This window comes from Zingiber officinale, chromosome 5A, assembly GCF_018446385.1.
Source record: "Zingiber officinale cultivar Zhangliang chromosome 5A, Zo_v1.1, whole genome shotgun sequence".
NCBI lineage: Eukaryota > Viridiplantae > Streptophyta > Magnoliopsida > Zingiberales > Zingiberaceae > Zingiber > Zingiber officinale.
In genome coordinates this window covers 140185040-140199279 of record NC_055994.1, presented here as the reverse complement: position 1 = coordinate 140199279, position 14240 = coordinate 140185040, and the positions used below count along the sequence as shown (strand labels likewise).

The window sequence follows — 14240 nt, the reverse complement described above, 5'->3', positions numbered from 1 at the left end:
TGACTGATAAAAGGATTTAGTCAACTTAACCTACAGTAGAATATTCTACTAGAGAGATATGAAAAACGTTATACGGTTAGATGGGTTAATGGGTGCATCAGTATCAACACAACAAAATGATCAAAAACAAGAAAAGCTAAATGAAAGATAAAAGAGAGGTCAAAAAGAAGATTCAAAGGCTAATGTTTGATGATGTACTTGTTGGAGAAACAATCTGTCAAAAATTCTGGAGAATTAGTCAAATTTAACTTCGATACAAGCCGTTTATGTCTCATTCACAATGAAATTTCATGTCTCTTCAACCTCTTCTCTATTCACATATATCTAGAAATACTAACTAAAATTCTTAGCTTTAATTGTACACTTCATGAAACTTTAGTTTTGCACTTCAATTACTTTGGTCATCGGCCATTAGCTTGCTGGTAGTAGTGAGCTCGCAAGTGGCCAACAAGCTGACGACCAGATTATATTGAGAGCTCACCACTAGGCGATCGCAGGCTGGCACGCAAGCCAGAATTAAGCTTGCAACCGATGAACTCACGGGTAGATCATGAGCTTGTAGCCACCAATCAACAAGCTCACTAACATGCCACTAGCTCGTGGCCAAACAGATTCGATCAAGTCCCGATCGAACTCGCTATTAGGTGGCCGATAGGCTCCCCAACAAACGGCTAGCTTGCGGCTAGGCGACGTGTAAGCTCTCAATCAAATTGTGAGCTCACGGCCAACATTAGTGCTTTTAAGTCTAGTAGATGATACATTACACTCACAGTGTAATTTATCTATCGAAGGCGTTAATTTCTTTTATATCTGATCATTGCATGACTTATAATTTCAGTGGCATGTCAATAGTATCGTTGCATGATTCAAAAATTCATGAGCAACTAGGAACCTGCCAGCATTTTTGTTGTCTTTTTAGTCAAACTATTCTTTAATTGATTAATGACAAGGGCTCTCGTATCTCAAGAGTCGAGAGAGAGTATGCCAAGAGGATTGTTGGTCGCTAGCTAGCTGCATCCCATTGCGGGGATATCTTCCAGAGCCAGCGACTGCGGCTGCCCTTCCTGCAAGCAATAAATGGGCGGGATGGTGAGCGTCTCCAACACCCCGTAGGCGTTCCAACAGAAGGGATCGTCCACCATCTCCCCCTCGTGCGGCAGCAGCTCCACCTCCGACATCGTGATGTTGGTGCACGCCACCGTGTCGCTGCAGGCGAAGTGCACCGGCGCGCTCCGCACGTCGTACGTTCCCTTGATGTTGCTGTAGGCCACGTCCGTCACCCACACCGCCGACGTCTGGTTCAGGCACTGCTTGCTCAGGCAGTAGTACTGGTCGACGATGATGCAGTTCCGCACGTTCTCCATCGCGATGTCCTCGAAGCTGATGCCCGACACCGACCCCGTCCCGCCCTGCCACGTCTTGATCCGCAGCCCGTTGTCCGAGTCGCGGATCCTCGCGTTCCGCACCTTCACGTTCGTCACGCACGCCTGCGAGTTGTGCACGCCCAGGCTCCCGATGCTGCGCCCAATTCATATTATTATTATTATTATTATTTCTTCTAAAGTACTACTCTTCATTATCCATCCGTACTAATTATTCTTTGTAACCTTATGCCATGGCTCGGCCCACACGTCACGTTGGCTATGTCCACGTTAGAGCAGCCCGGCCCAATCGAAATGCAATCGTCGCCTGCACCAGCATCATCGTATCATACGCACTAGTTCATTGGGTGGTTTTAATTAAACATTATAAAATAAGATGGTATTAAGTACCATTGCTTATGATGGAATCATAGATGCCCACAGACTTTGTGTTCTCTATGTGAATGCCATCGGTGTTTGGACTAAAGGAGGGGGAGCTTATCGACAAGCCCTCGATGTGCACCCCTTCGCAACCGTCGAACTTGATGTGAAATTGCGGGCTGTTCCGGATGCGGAGCCTTCCCACCGTCACATTGTAGCTCATGAAAAACCTGATTAGCTAGAAAAGATATGTAACAGGTTAATGATGATTGATCGATGAGGAAGGGGACGAGTTTTACTTAGTTTGTTAGCTAGTTAAGATTTCTCTCACCGCAGGGCTGTCGCAAGGCCCGGGTAGTGTGCTTCCGTGAGGCCCCTACAGTGGGATTTATAGAAATATAATTAACTTGATTAAGGTAATTCCATGCTAACGTACGTTGAAATAATGAAATTGGGATACTTACTCGGTGAGGCTTGCAGGGGAGATTCCACCAATCCTGGCCTTTTCCTTCGATGGTGCCGCCTCCTTGGAGAATCATGTTATTGACTCTGTAGAAAACCAGCCATTGCTTCTTGCTGTCGGCCGCTGGCCAATTGGCCGGTCCGTCCGGGGGCATAACAACTCCGTCTATCTACATTCTCCGACCAACGATTTAATACTTAAAATTCAATTGAAAACGAGTAGTAGTAATTCAGTCTCTAGTGAAACCGGATAGCTTACTTGAAGCACAAGCCCTGGTCTGCATGGACCTGAGAAAATAGTGGATGTGACCATGAAGACACCGTCCGACGGCACGAGGATCACGCTCGAGTTAGCCGTGCATGCGGCCTTCCACGCAGCCCGAAAGGCTTGGGCATCGTTGCTCGAGCCATCGCCGATCGCCCCATAGGATCGCACATCAAACACTCGGTGTTCCGACCGGGTGGTGTTTATATCCTTGCTCATAGACGGTGGCTCTGCTGGGGCACTTGCCGGCGGCAGGGAGATTTGGTTACCAGAGTTGAACTTGGGGCTGCTGCTGTGGTGCTTGTGGTAGTGATACCTTGGTTCACATTTCTCAAGGCTGAGTAGTAGAAGTGCAAGAGTGGTAATGGAGGCGTATAGTGATGGGTGGCCATTTGGCATTGTGCAGAAGCTCTGAGAGGTTTGAATTGGCAATCACAAATCCACAGGTGGAGAGAGTTATTTATGGTGCAATTGCCAGTGATGTGCTCTCTCATAACTCATTGAATGAAGCATCGTCCTTTTTTTTTTTAAAACATAAATATTTCATCACATGAATCTTAGGAACCGCCATTTCATTCTTTTATTTTTGAAACAGTTTCTCTCATGGCATCCAAGCAAAGAAACAAAAATTAGGGTCGGCCAGCTCTGTGAGTTAGGATTTATAAAATGGAACTGGAATTATGCCTCAAAACTAGCAATCCATGCATCATATTCAAAAGAATGTTCTAGAGCTCTGCGACAAGTTACAGAATTAACCTTGAAAATGCTAAACAGTAAGAACTCTTGTTTGCATTGAAGGCATTTTATCTGAGGTTTTTCTATCAAAAAACATTGATATGTTTCAATGCAAACGTTTAAACTGGCTGATTTAGAAATATGGGCAAAACACCAACCTGTTTAATGAGCATATGGAAGAGACAAAGATCTTACGAAAGATGAGAGCAATTAAAGAAGAATTAATAAAAGTTGTATAGCAAAGAAACTAGAGGTGGTGAATTAAGCATGCTCATGCAGAGAACCCCGTGATGCTGCTATGTATTTTAATCTCTTCACGCGGCCAGGAAAAACTTGAGAAGAAAAAATTGCAGCAGGAAACCACAGAGATTAATATTCACGTGTTGTACGTAGAGTCCTCCTGCCATAACTGAGCGAGTGTCACTGTCGAACTTTACTGTAATGACTGACTGTAATAAAATGGCATATGCACGGTTTCTTCTCCAATCTAATTTCACTTATACAGTTTGAATCAATTGTTTAGATGGCTGTAATCAGATGCCTTTATACGGTTTGAATCAAGTTTTGATGACTTTAATATCTTTATGTTTGACTAATTTTGGGATGACTAATTTAGTTCCAGATAAATTTTTAAATTGTCATCAGGATAAATTAAAAAGTAATTATAACGAATGACCTATCAGTTCAACGTTCTTAGGCATCCATTAATTTGTCGAATTTGAGACTTCATCCTTAAATGGTTGAGAAACTAAGGTATCTGTCGGTGTACTGTTGTCCAAAGGCATCTTTATTAGTGGAAGGCCGAGACATTGATTGAGAAAGAGCATTTCATGGTATGCTGGGTTTGTCTACGTGTGTCACGGGGGCTGAAAGGTTTCAGAAACTTAAGTTGTGTCACACGATTTGGTGTTTGGTTCACGAGAGCAAGGAAACGAGTGGGGGACAGGGAAAGGGACAACATATACACGCATCAGACGGCCAAATGTAGATGGGAGAAACTTACTTGGGAGTGAGGGAAGTGTGGGAATTGGAGGTAGCAGTGGAGAGTAGTGCCTGCTAGTTTTAGGATTTGGAATCAATCGACTGATTTGGATTTGATTTGTTGGATGTCGGCATAAGTAATAGGGGCCCGAGTAATATTCTAATGGCAGGCGTACGTGTCAGAAGATTGCTGGCAAACTGGAATCACCAACTGCTCGTTGGCAAAAAAAAATATGCCTCAGACATGCTTTGGTTCTCGTTCAATCCAACTTTGGTTCTCGTTCAATCCAACAGGATGAAAAACAAGTGCTTGATCCGGTTTAAGAAAAATTGGAATTTTATGGATTTTAATTGGATGATAAAAATTAAACGCACCTAACTGGTTACAAACCGAGTTCCCCAACATCTTGAATCAATCTGATTCAACTTGTTGAACCATTAGAGAAATTGAAAGGTTGTTTGATTTACGAAATGAAATTTGAAAAGTAGAATAGTTTCTTTTTAAAAAAAAAACAATATTGACAGATTAAGTATTTATAAATTTAACACCGAGATTAAAATAGCATTTCGGATTATTTTGTAATTAAAGGCAGAAATAATTATTCAGTCACAGTTCACATAATGGCTATTTGTGAAAAACAAATATGTTGTTAAGCGTAATAATAAGGTATATAACACAATCAATCTGCATGAATAAGACGACGTTTCATAAAAGCGGTCTGCAGTTTTGACACCAAGAGAGGTGGTTGTTACAAGGGGCTGCAGACAGACGATAATAGCGATAACATCAACAAAGAAATATAGATTCGAGGGGTTACACGTGCCAACAAACTTAATAATAAGAGGAAAGTTTTTCCCCAAATTTTACCTCAAACATACATCAGCTATTGGCAATGACATGACGAGGCAGATCACTGTGCTAAAGAGGTACATTGCTTTCTTGCATGCTCTGGAACCAACTTTCCTATAATTCCCGTTGGGACTCCCTTTAGTTCTGTTTAATCATCACGCAGTGCCAAAACAATATGATTTTATCACAGGATTAATAATTTGTGATGATAAGCTTTCCAGTTATTCAGACTTACCATAAGGCTTGAAATTAAAGAGAGGAGGTAAGCATCGGCCATTTGGTAGACGAGCATTTGGATCTCGAAGTTCATCAAAGAATGGATGAATCAATGCTTCCAACTGCACGAAAGGCAATTACTATGGTGTCCGTTTCTTTTCATTTGCGATGCAGTTAGGTATACAGCCTTGGATAAACTACGTAAAAGATATTCGACAATATACTCACAGCAGTGCTCCTCAAATTTGGCGAATACTGAAGTAGCCTAGATACAAGATCTACAGCTTCAGGTGGCATTCTCTTATGGAAAATCTGACAAAATGTGATAAAGATATTACTGAAACCGCATGTGGAGCAGTTATATGAAAACATGATATGCTTAACTTTGAGAAACAAGCACGATAGAACTTTAATTACAAGTGACATAATCTTGTATAGAAATCAGTGGAGGATTAAATCTATGAAAGCAATCCTGAATATTTGGGACTAAGACAGCAGCTTGTTGATGTTAAAAACCAAATGGAGCCTTGATGGATATACCTTGTGCCATGGGTGAGCTTTGATCTGGGGGAATTTGAACTCATTGTAATTGGGATTCATGCATTTAATTTCTTCTCTTGTTGGGGTACCCAAAATCTGGACCATGGGAAACAATTGACTAAAACAGATGACATTAAAAATGCATAGAAATCAGACGTAGGAAAAATGAACAAAGGTACCTTAATAATTTCTACGAGTTGATCAACTCCACTGTCTCCAGGAAAGAGAGGCTGTTGGTGACTCCAAAGGAAATTGTCAGCATGGCTGGATTTTTCTTTCAGAAAACAAAGAGAGTATAACTAAGTATTATACCTGTCCTAAGAGGAGCTCAGCAAGAACACAGCCAGCAGACCAGATGTCAATAGCCGTTGTATACTCGGTGGCACCAAAAATAAGTTCAGGAGCTCGATAGTATCTAGAACATATGTATGATATATTGGGTTCCCCTTTGACCTGTTAAGCAAACAAATTTCAAAATTCAGACAAAGCTACTAAAGAATGCCTTCTATAGCCCACAACAAGAGATGAATACGTACCAGAACTTTGGCACTTCCAAAGTCACATATTTTCAGCTGGTGTGAATGTGGGTTAACCTGTTACACATAGTGCTAGTAACGTTTAGGATTGATAGCATATGACATACAGACGAACATACATAAGAGCATCCATATCAGATACCTTATTCAAAGATTTTACTCTAAATTTTAGATAGGATAACTAAAAAACCTTTGCATCAGCTACCCTATCTATTCCCTAAATTATGCATTTATGAACAATATTTCTCTAAATTTAGGAAATGAATTTCATTCCCTAAACATTATAGAGGAGATAGAATAAATAGGGAAGCCGATATATGATGTATTGAAAAGTGGATATCCAAATTTAATAAAGTAATTTTTGACCCTAAATTATGCATTTTGGATAAGGAAGCCGGTGTGGATGCTCTGACATCCACATATAGTGTGACATGCATAATGTTACAAGGGATTACAATAGATGAATATTTCATATAACATGTGAATCTTTATTTCAGTTAAAAGCCAATACAACAGACTCATTAGTGCATTACATATGCCATAAGTGATTGATATATCCATATGCATATAGCATGCATAGACACAGCATATCAAACAAATACGAATCAACACCCATTATCAGCCGTGAAGTGATCCACATAAATATCGACATCAAAGCAATCCTACTATATTTTAACCTATTGAACATTTTATGATCACATGGATTTGACATCTTTTGTCTCTTGATTATATGGTCCACCTTTTTTATATAAAAAAATGTCTCTTATGCATATTCTCTTCACAAAGTATCAAGCAAGCAGATCTTAGCAAACGGGAGCCATTTATCCATAAAAAAATGTGGACAATATACCAGAAGATTTTGTGGTTTGATGTCCCTGTGGCAAACTCCAATGCTATTGTGTATATAGGCCAATGCTCTACAAATCTGCAATAGGAAAGAAATAATCGGATCCATGCTTTTAGAAGTTATTTCAATTTGTTCTTCCAACAGTCATAAATAATTAGGTACTTTATATTGGCCACTATCTGGACGCGACATACTCATCAAACAAATGGGCCAACAGCCAATGCCAAATAGTTACCTTAAAAGGACAACTTTTTCAGGAAAATGAAACATGGAAAGGAGTTACACAAGTTTAGGATTACCTGATACATGTAGAGCTTCACATATATCAATGGCATGCGCTGGTTCATTTTGTTATAATGCTTGATTACTCGATGAACAGTCTCAGGTACATACTCAAGAACCAAGTTAAGATAAAGTTCTTCTTTGTCAGTTGTCGAAAAGAAACAATGTTTCAAGCATACAACATTTGGATGATCAAGAAGGCGCATTGTTTGCAATTCACGGTTCTTATATCTTTTGTCTTGAAGAACCTTTTTTATAGCTACTGTTTCACCTGTCTCAAGACACTTGGCCTAACAACAGGAGAAAAGTCATGGGAAAATATCAATGGAGCAAGGATAGATATGCAAAACTGCAAGTAGTTTGAAAGATCTCCATTCTAAAGCGACTAAGGCTATGTTTGGTGAGGGGTAATCAGCCAATCAAGATTACATTACAAGATTGATTAGTTTGTTTGATACAATTTTAAAGCTGTAATGTAATGTAATGTAATGTAATCTGAATTACAAAAGGCAAACAACATGTAATAAAGTTTTGTAATCTGAATTACAAGGCCAGCAACATGTAATCCAATTACATTCCAAGCCCAATTAGATTACAAGTTTGATTACATTACCCATAACCAAATATAGTCTAAGTAGCATTTAAGTGTTATGCTAAAGTTACCTGGAATACAACTCCAAATGATCCATGACCCACTGCCCGCTCAGCCATGTAACTTATAGTCTGTTGGCATTCAGTGTTAGTAACAGATAAAATGAGACTAAATGGAGAACTGCGGGGAAAAATATTTGACCTGATTGTTGAACTTATTAGTTATTATACCCATACTATGGATTAATGCTTGTAAATAAAGAATGTACCTGCTTTGGCTGGCCATTTCTGCCACCTATAGTTGTCACAATTATATGGCCCGTCTCTGTCTCATTTCCATCAATTACAGTAGCCTCCACATCCTAAATTAAAATAAAATGAAGATCAGATATACAAATCAACCTTTCAAATACTTATAGTTTATATACTGTTACTCACTTTGTCATCTCTTATGTGCATATCATTCATTTCATCTGGTAAGTTATCCATGGAAATACTACTACCACTAGCATGTTTTTGCCCTGATGTGGGTGCCATTGAAGCCATCCAGTATTCACTTTACTCAATTCAACATAAAAGTATATATCCTAAAAGAAAATGCCAGATAGAAAAGGATAGTATCAACATGCTGGACTAGAAGTGTTATTTCAAGAAAAAACTACGTGAATTCATGCAATGCTAAAAAATTGTGCAATCACTCAAGAACCAAGCACCAAAAATAAGTTCAAATACAAGCATGTGAATAGGCATACACTCAATTAGTAAAAGAACCTTCACTTGTTCCCCAAATATACATTATATAGAATCTTTACATACGAAGATAAAAAATTCCAAGGAATCAGTATTATCCCTATATCAAAATCAAATAAAATTGATACTAGAAACATGACGCCAGCACTGAGGATACATATGTAGAGCTTTCTTCGATCCATTTTGTGTATAGGTTTTTACAGGTACAGAATAATAAATAGTAGATGTCGAAATTTAAGTTCTTAATTTTTTTATCAAGCTAACCATTGTTAATTTTCAGCAATAATTATTAGCAAGAGAGGATATGTATTAAAAACTTCCCTTGTGACAATACCATGGGTGAAAAATAGCCCTAGAAACAAGATATGGTCGGAAACAAACTAGTATGAAAACAACATTAACAAATTTTAGCAACTACAACAGTATAATCACTATTAATAGTTGCCAAACTAGCCTCCATCTACATTTATACAGGAAAATGATTACAAACCAAGCTGCTTGCATTGCAAAGAAAAAAATCCTGCCATATGTGGAATACAGATGAATGATTGAAAGATCATTCCAATCGGCCATCTAGGTTCAATTTGGATTACTCAAAAGACAATCCGAAGAAAATCAATGCCTAGCAATAATCATCCCGCATAGATGAGACTAACTCACTTCAACAACAACAATCAAACATTATCCCACTAGGTGGGGTCTGCTATATAGATCATTTTATGTCATTAGGTTTTATCCCCTACTACATCATAAATATATTTTATCTTGTTTTAATTTTGCTAACCAAGTTTTTTTGGTCTTTCTCTTCCTTCCTCGTTTGATGAGCACATTTATCATAGTTTCACATCGCTTAACTCGAACATTTATTGATTATCTAAGTATATATACATACTATCTTAAACGTGTCTCCCGAAGTTTTCCCTCAATATGTGCAATCCGATTTTCTATCTAATATTTTCATTGCTTAGTTTGTTCATCCATGTATGTCCGCAAATCCAACTTAACATTTTCATCTCTACAATACTATATTCTACTCATGAACTTCATATAACATAGCAAGTTTAACCGTTATTTTGTAAAACTTTCCTTTAAGTCTTAGAGGTACTTTATGATCACAAAGAACATCTAACACTCTCCTTCATTTCAACCATCTCACTTGTATTCTATATAAGACATCTCTCTCAATCTCTCCATCTTTTGCCACAAATAATCTTAAACTCTTAGACAACTCGTCATCTTCTTTCTTAACAATTATCTCATTACCTATAATATTGTTAAATTTAAATTAGTCGTCAGACTAACTGACTTCAGCTTCGAGAAGATTAAATATGTAACGATGCCAGTCCCATGCAAATAAGTGGTTATATAGACAAAGATAAGCTATAAGATATTCAACATTCAATATCAGCACCATATTAGTCTAGGACAACACATATTTATTAATGTAAAACACGAAACAAAGAGCACAAAAAACTACCATTAGCAAAAATTTGAAAACAAGCATTAAATTCTGAAACAAAGGCGCACATATCGAAAATTCATAAACCCAGACTCAGGATAAAAATAGAGTGAACTAAAATGACATTTGAGCTTTGAATTCTCATAATTGACGAGATATCAGAAAGAAAGACTTTTAAAGCACATCCTATAAACAAGATCCCTTTAGTCCAGCACTAGAACTCTAATTAATTACAGATCTACATACACACGGACCAAGAGAAAGCAAAGAACGAGGTACCAAGGAATACAGCTCAATCAGATGGGAAAAAAAACAGATCTGAAGAAGAAGATGCACAAACATCCCAAATGACTAAAAAGATGCAAAACAAAAAACATTGAGGAGAAACGCTCACCAGATCAATCTCAGATCCCAGATTATCAAACAAAAAACAACGAAGAATACATTAGGCTAACAAAATGTGATCGATTAATTCATGGATCCCCGTGGCTTTCCTTCTCCAGCCTCCTCCTAGGGTTGGAGGAGAGAAACGAGGGCGGTGTGAACGCGAGATCGGACTTTCATTTTACTTTTTCTCACGCGCATTTTTCTCCTCCAATTTTTCAGTTTTTTTTCAGTTAAGCCCCTGGAAACATGTTTTCATTTTTTATTTCTTTTCCAAGTTTTCAGAAGTTCGTCGTCGTAAGAATTAAATTATTATTATTTTTTTAATCTACATGAACGGAAAGAAAAAGAGGAGAATATATATACATATATAATTTTCTTAATTTAATTTATAATAGATTTTTTTTAATTTATTAGTTTGTTAGAAAATAATTAAAATTATCGTATCTTAAGACGTAAAATCTCTCAACTTCGGCTTTTATCTTCCAGCAATTTACCAAAATGTGCTGGTGGTTTTGTATTTTTCTCATTTTAGTACTTGATTTTGAAATTGTCCAAACAACTAGTTTTATTGAGTTGATTTTACATTTTACCCTTCTCTCTCCTTTTTTTTTTTACTGTTCATCTAAAAATCAATACTACAATATGATGTTGATCTCATTCTCCTCTCTTGATCTCCTCCCTCTTTGCCTCTTCATCTTTCTGCTCTTGAGTGATATTGAACTTGTGAGTTTAGCTAACTCATCTACCGTATGGTTCTCCGCTTGGGGTATTTTCTGGACTACTATCTCGGTGAAGCCAGCCTTGAGTTTCTCAAAGGCCTCCGCGTACAATTTGAGTCTGACATTGTTTATTTCAAAAGCGCCCATGAGTTGCTGAGCGGCAAGCTGTGAATCCGAGTGTATCACGACCCGACAGGCTCCAACATGCCGCGCGACTTGTAATCAAGCTATTTGAGCTTCGTATTCTGCCTCATTATTTGTTGCCCGATAGTCCAGCCGGACGGATAGATGCATCCGCTCTCCCTGAGGCGAAAGTAGTACTATCCCCATTCCGCTCCCGAGCTGAGTGGACGATCCATCCACATATATTTTCCATGTAGCTTCGGGCTCGGGCTTTTGTACCTCGATCACGAAATCCGCCAAGGATTGTGCTTTGATCGCCGAGCGGGGTTGGTATTGGATATCAAACTCGCTTAACTCCGTCGTCTACTTGATAAGCCGTCCGGATGCTTCGGGATTCAGGAGTACCATTGCTAGTGGGTTGTTCGTCATCACAATAATTGTGTGCGCCAGAAAGTAAGGGCGCAACCTCCGAGCTGCCAGAACTAAGGCAAAAGCCAACTTCTCGAGACCGGTATAGCGAGACTCAGCATCCTTTAAGATATGGCTCAAAAAATACACTAGCTGCTCCTCGCCGCTCGGCCTCACTAATGCTGAGCCCACAGCATGCTCAGTTGATGATAAATAAATGCGAAGCGGCTCACCTACGGCTGGTTTTGCCAGCACGGGTAAAGAATTCAGGTAAGTCTTTAATTCCTCGAACGTCCTATCGCACTCCTCATCCCATTGAAACTTGGTTGCTTTACGGGGTATCTTGAAAAACGGCAAGCTCCAGTCGACAGTCTTAGAGATGAACCTTGACAGCGCTGTGATCCGACCGGTGAGACGCTGCACTTCTCGTAGATTTCTGGGAGGCGGCATGTCCTGCAGCACCTTTATCTTGCTGGGGTTCGCCTCTATGCCCCGCTCGGTCACAATGTAACCCAAGAAGCACCCGCCTCTTGCTCCGAACAGGCACTTCTGTGGGTTAAGTTTGACGCCATACCTCCTTAAGGTTTGGAAGGTCTCCTCCATGTCCGCGTAGAGGTCGGCCGCCCGGAAGGACTTGATAAGTATGTCGTCCACGTACACTTTCAAATTGCGTCCGATCTGCTCTCTGAAGACCTTGTTCATCAAACGCTGGTAGGTGGCTCCCGCATTCTTCAATCCGAACGGCATTACATTGTAGCAGTAAGTGTCGTCCGTCGTGACGAAGCTGACCTTCTCTCGGTCTTCTCGGGCGAGCGGCACTTGATGGTAGCCTTGGTATGCATCCAACATGCATATTAGCTCACACCCGGCCGTGGAGTCCACCAGCTGATCGATCCGGGGAAGAGGATAGAAGTCCTTCGGGCACGCCTTGTTCAAGTCCCGGAAGTCGATGCAAACTCTCCACTTGTTGCCCGGCTTGGAGACCAGGACCACGTTGGCAAGCCAACTCGGGAATTGTACTTCCCTTATGTGACCGACCTCCAGAAGCTTCTCTATCTCCGCCCGGATGATTACGTTCTGCTCCGCGTTGAAGTCCCTCTTCCTTTGCTTCACCGGGCGAGCGTCCGTCCGGACATGAAGTTCATGCTGCGCTACACTTGGCGAGACACCTGGCAGCTCATGGGTCGACCAGGCAAAGACGTCGCAGTTCCGCTGGAGGCATTTGATCACCTTTTCCTTCTGCTTCTCCTCCAGATCGGAAGCTATGAAGGTGGTGGCCTCCGGTCGGGATGGGTCAATCTGCACCTCCTCTTTTTCTTCATAAACTAAAGGAGGTGGCTTTTCAGTAATAGCATGTACCTCGATACGCGACACTTTCCGAGCGGACTTGGATTCGGCCCGGACCATCTCCACGTAGCATCTCCGAGCGGCCAGCTGGTCTCCCCTCACCTCCCCTACTTGATCCTTTACCGGGAATTTGATCTTCTGGCAGAAGGTAGAGATGATTGCTCGGAATTCGTTGAGGGCCGGTCGACCCAGGATCACGTTGTATGCAGAAGGAGCATCGACCACGATGAAGGTGGTGGTCCTTGTCCTTCTGAGCGGCTCCTCGCCCAACGAGATAGCCAGTCGGACTTGACCGACCGGCAAGACTTCATTCCCCGTGAATCCGTATAGGGGAGTCGTCATTGGAAATAGTTCGCCTCGGTCAATTTGTAGTTGGTCGAAGGCTTTCTTGAAGATTATGTTGACCGCGCTACCTGTATCAATGAAAATGCGGTGAATAGTGTAATTGGCTATTACCGCTCGGATGATCAGGGCGTCATCGTGAGGGACTTCAACTCCTTGTAGGTCCCTGGGCCCGAAGCTGATCTCGGGTCCGCTTGCCCTTTCCTGGCTGCAGCCGACCGCGTGGATCCTCAACTGCCTTGCATGCGCCTTTCTGGCTCTATTCGAATCTCCGCCGGTCGGACCCCCGGCGATGATGTTGATCTCCCCCCGAGATGCGTTGCCCCTATTCTCCTCCTCCCGAGCCGAAGGTCGAGGTCATTCATTTGACGCTCGATGGTGGGCTCCGTGTTGCTGACGGTGATGCTGCTCGGGGGATCGCCCTTCTGTCCTTTGCCTGGGGCTACGTTGTCGACGCTGCCGATCTGGTGAAGGCGATCGGCAGCGGTAACTCCTTGGTGCGGGATGAGCGATGGGGGGGGGGGAGGCTCCGACAGTCGCGAGTATTGTGAGTGGCCGACTGATGGAGTGAGCAAAACATTGGGGTCCATACCTTCCCCTTGTGTTTGGGTCGATCAGCCATGACTTGTTGGACGGCGTGCGACTGAGTATGCTGATG

General features: G+C 41.1%; 2 protein-coding genes across 3 annotated transcripts; both read right to left on the bottom strand.

The window, feature by feature from the left end:
- Window positions 1–898: 898 nt before the first annotated feature.
- Window positions 899–2897, bottom strand: LOC121982116 (polygalacturonase At1g48100-like). Its single transcript, XM_042535025.1, has 6 exons — window positions 2464–2897; window positions 2207–2374; window positions 2074–2118; window positions 1773–1980; window positions 1608–1689; window positions 899–1518 (listed from the first exon to the last, which is right to left on the bottom strand). The coding sequence occupies exons 1-6, from the start codon at window positions 2866–2868 to the stop codon at window positions 1008–1010; spliced, it is 1419 nt and encodes a 472-aa protein (XP_042390959.1). The 5' UTR covers window positions 2869–2897; the 3' UTR covers window positions 899–1007.
- A 1916-nt stretch (window positions 2898–4813) lies between these two features.
- Window positions 4814–10835, bottom strand: LOC121982117 (shaggy-related protein kinase alpha-like). 2 transcript variants are annotated; one of them, XM_042535026.1, is made up of 13 exons: window positions 10651–10834; window positions 8486–8634; window positions 8317–8409; window positions 8120–8179; window positions 7474–7746; window positions 7178–7252; window positions 6328–6384; window positions 6104–6244; window positions 5971–6021; window positions 5792–5887; window positions 5480–5563; window positions 5271–5373; window positions 4814–5179 (listed from the first exon to the last, which is right to left on the bottom strand). In XM_042535026.1, exons 2-13 carry the CDS (start codon window positions 8591–8593, stop codon window positions 5097–5099), a joined length of 1224 nt encoding a protein of 407 aa, XP_042390960.1. In that variant the 5' UTR covers window positions 8594–8634; window positions 10651–10834; the 3' UTR covers window positions 4814–5096. The 2 variants fall into 2 exon arrangements, with proteins under 2 accessions (XP_042390960.1, XP_042390961.1); XM_042535027.1 differs by lacking the exon at window positions 7474–7746 and having other exon boundaries at window positions 10651–10835.
- Window positions 10836–14240: the final 3405 nt, after the last annotated feature.

Bases quoted from the DNA above. Each gene is read 5' to 3' on its own strand.
- LOC121982116 (XM_042535025.1), bottom strand. From the start codon at position 2,868: ATGCCAAATGGCCACCCATCACTATACGCCTCCATTACCACTCTTGCA. The intron at 1,981-2,073 runs GTGAGAGAAATC...TATCTTTTCTAG, and splicing joins GGCCTTGCGACAGCCCTGCG to CTAATCAGGTTTTTCATGAG. The intron at 1,519-1,607 runs GTTACAAAGAAT...AATTGGGCGCAG, and splicing joins GGGCCGAGCCATGGCATAAG to CATCGGGAGCCTGGGCGTGC.
- LOC121982117 (XM_042535026.1), bottom strand. From the start codon at position 8,593: ATGGCTTCAATGGCACCCACATCAGGGCAAAAACATGCTAGTGGTAGT. The intron at 8,410-8,485 runs GTGAGTAACAGT...ATTTTAATTTAG, and splicing joins TGCACATAAGAGATGACAAA to GATGTGGAGGCTACTGTAAT. The intron at 6,022-6,103 runs GTATAATACTTA...AGTCACCAACAG, and splicing joins CTGAGCTCCTCTTAGGACAG to CCTCTCTTTCCTGGAGACAG.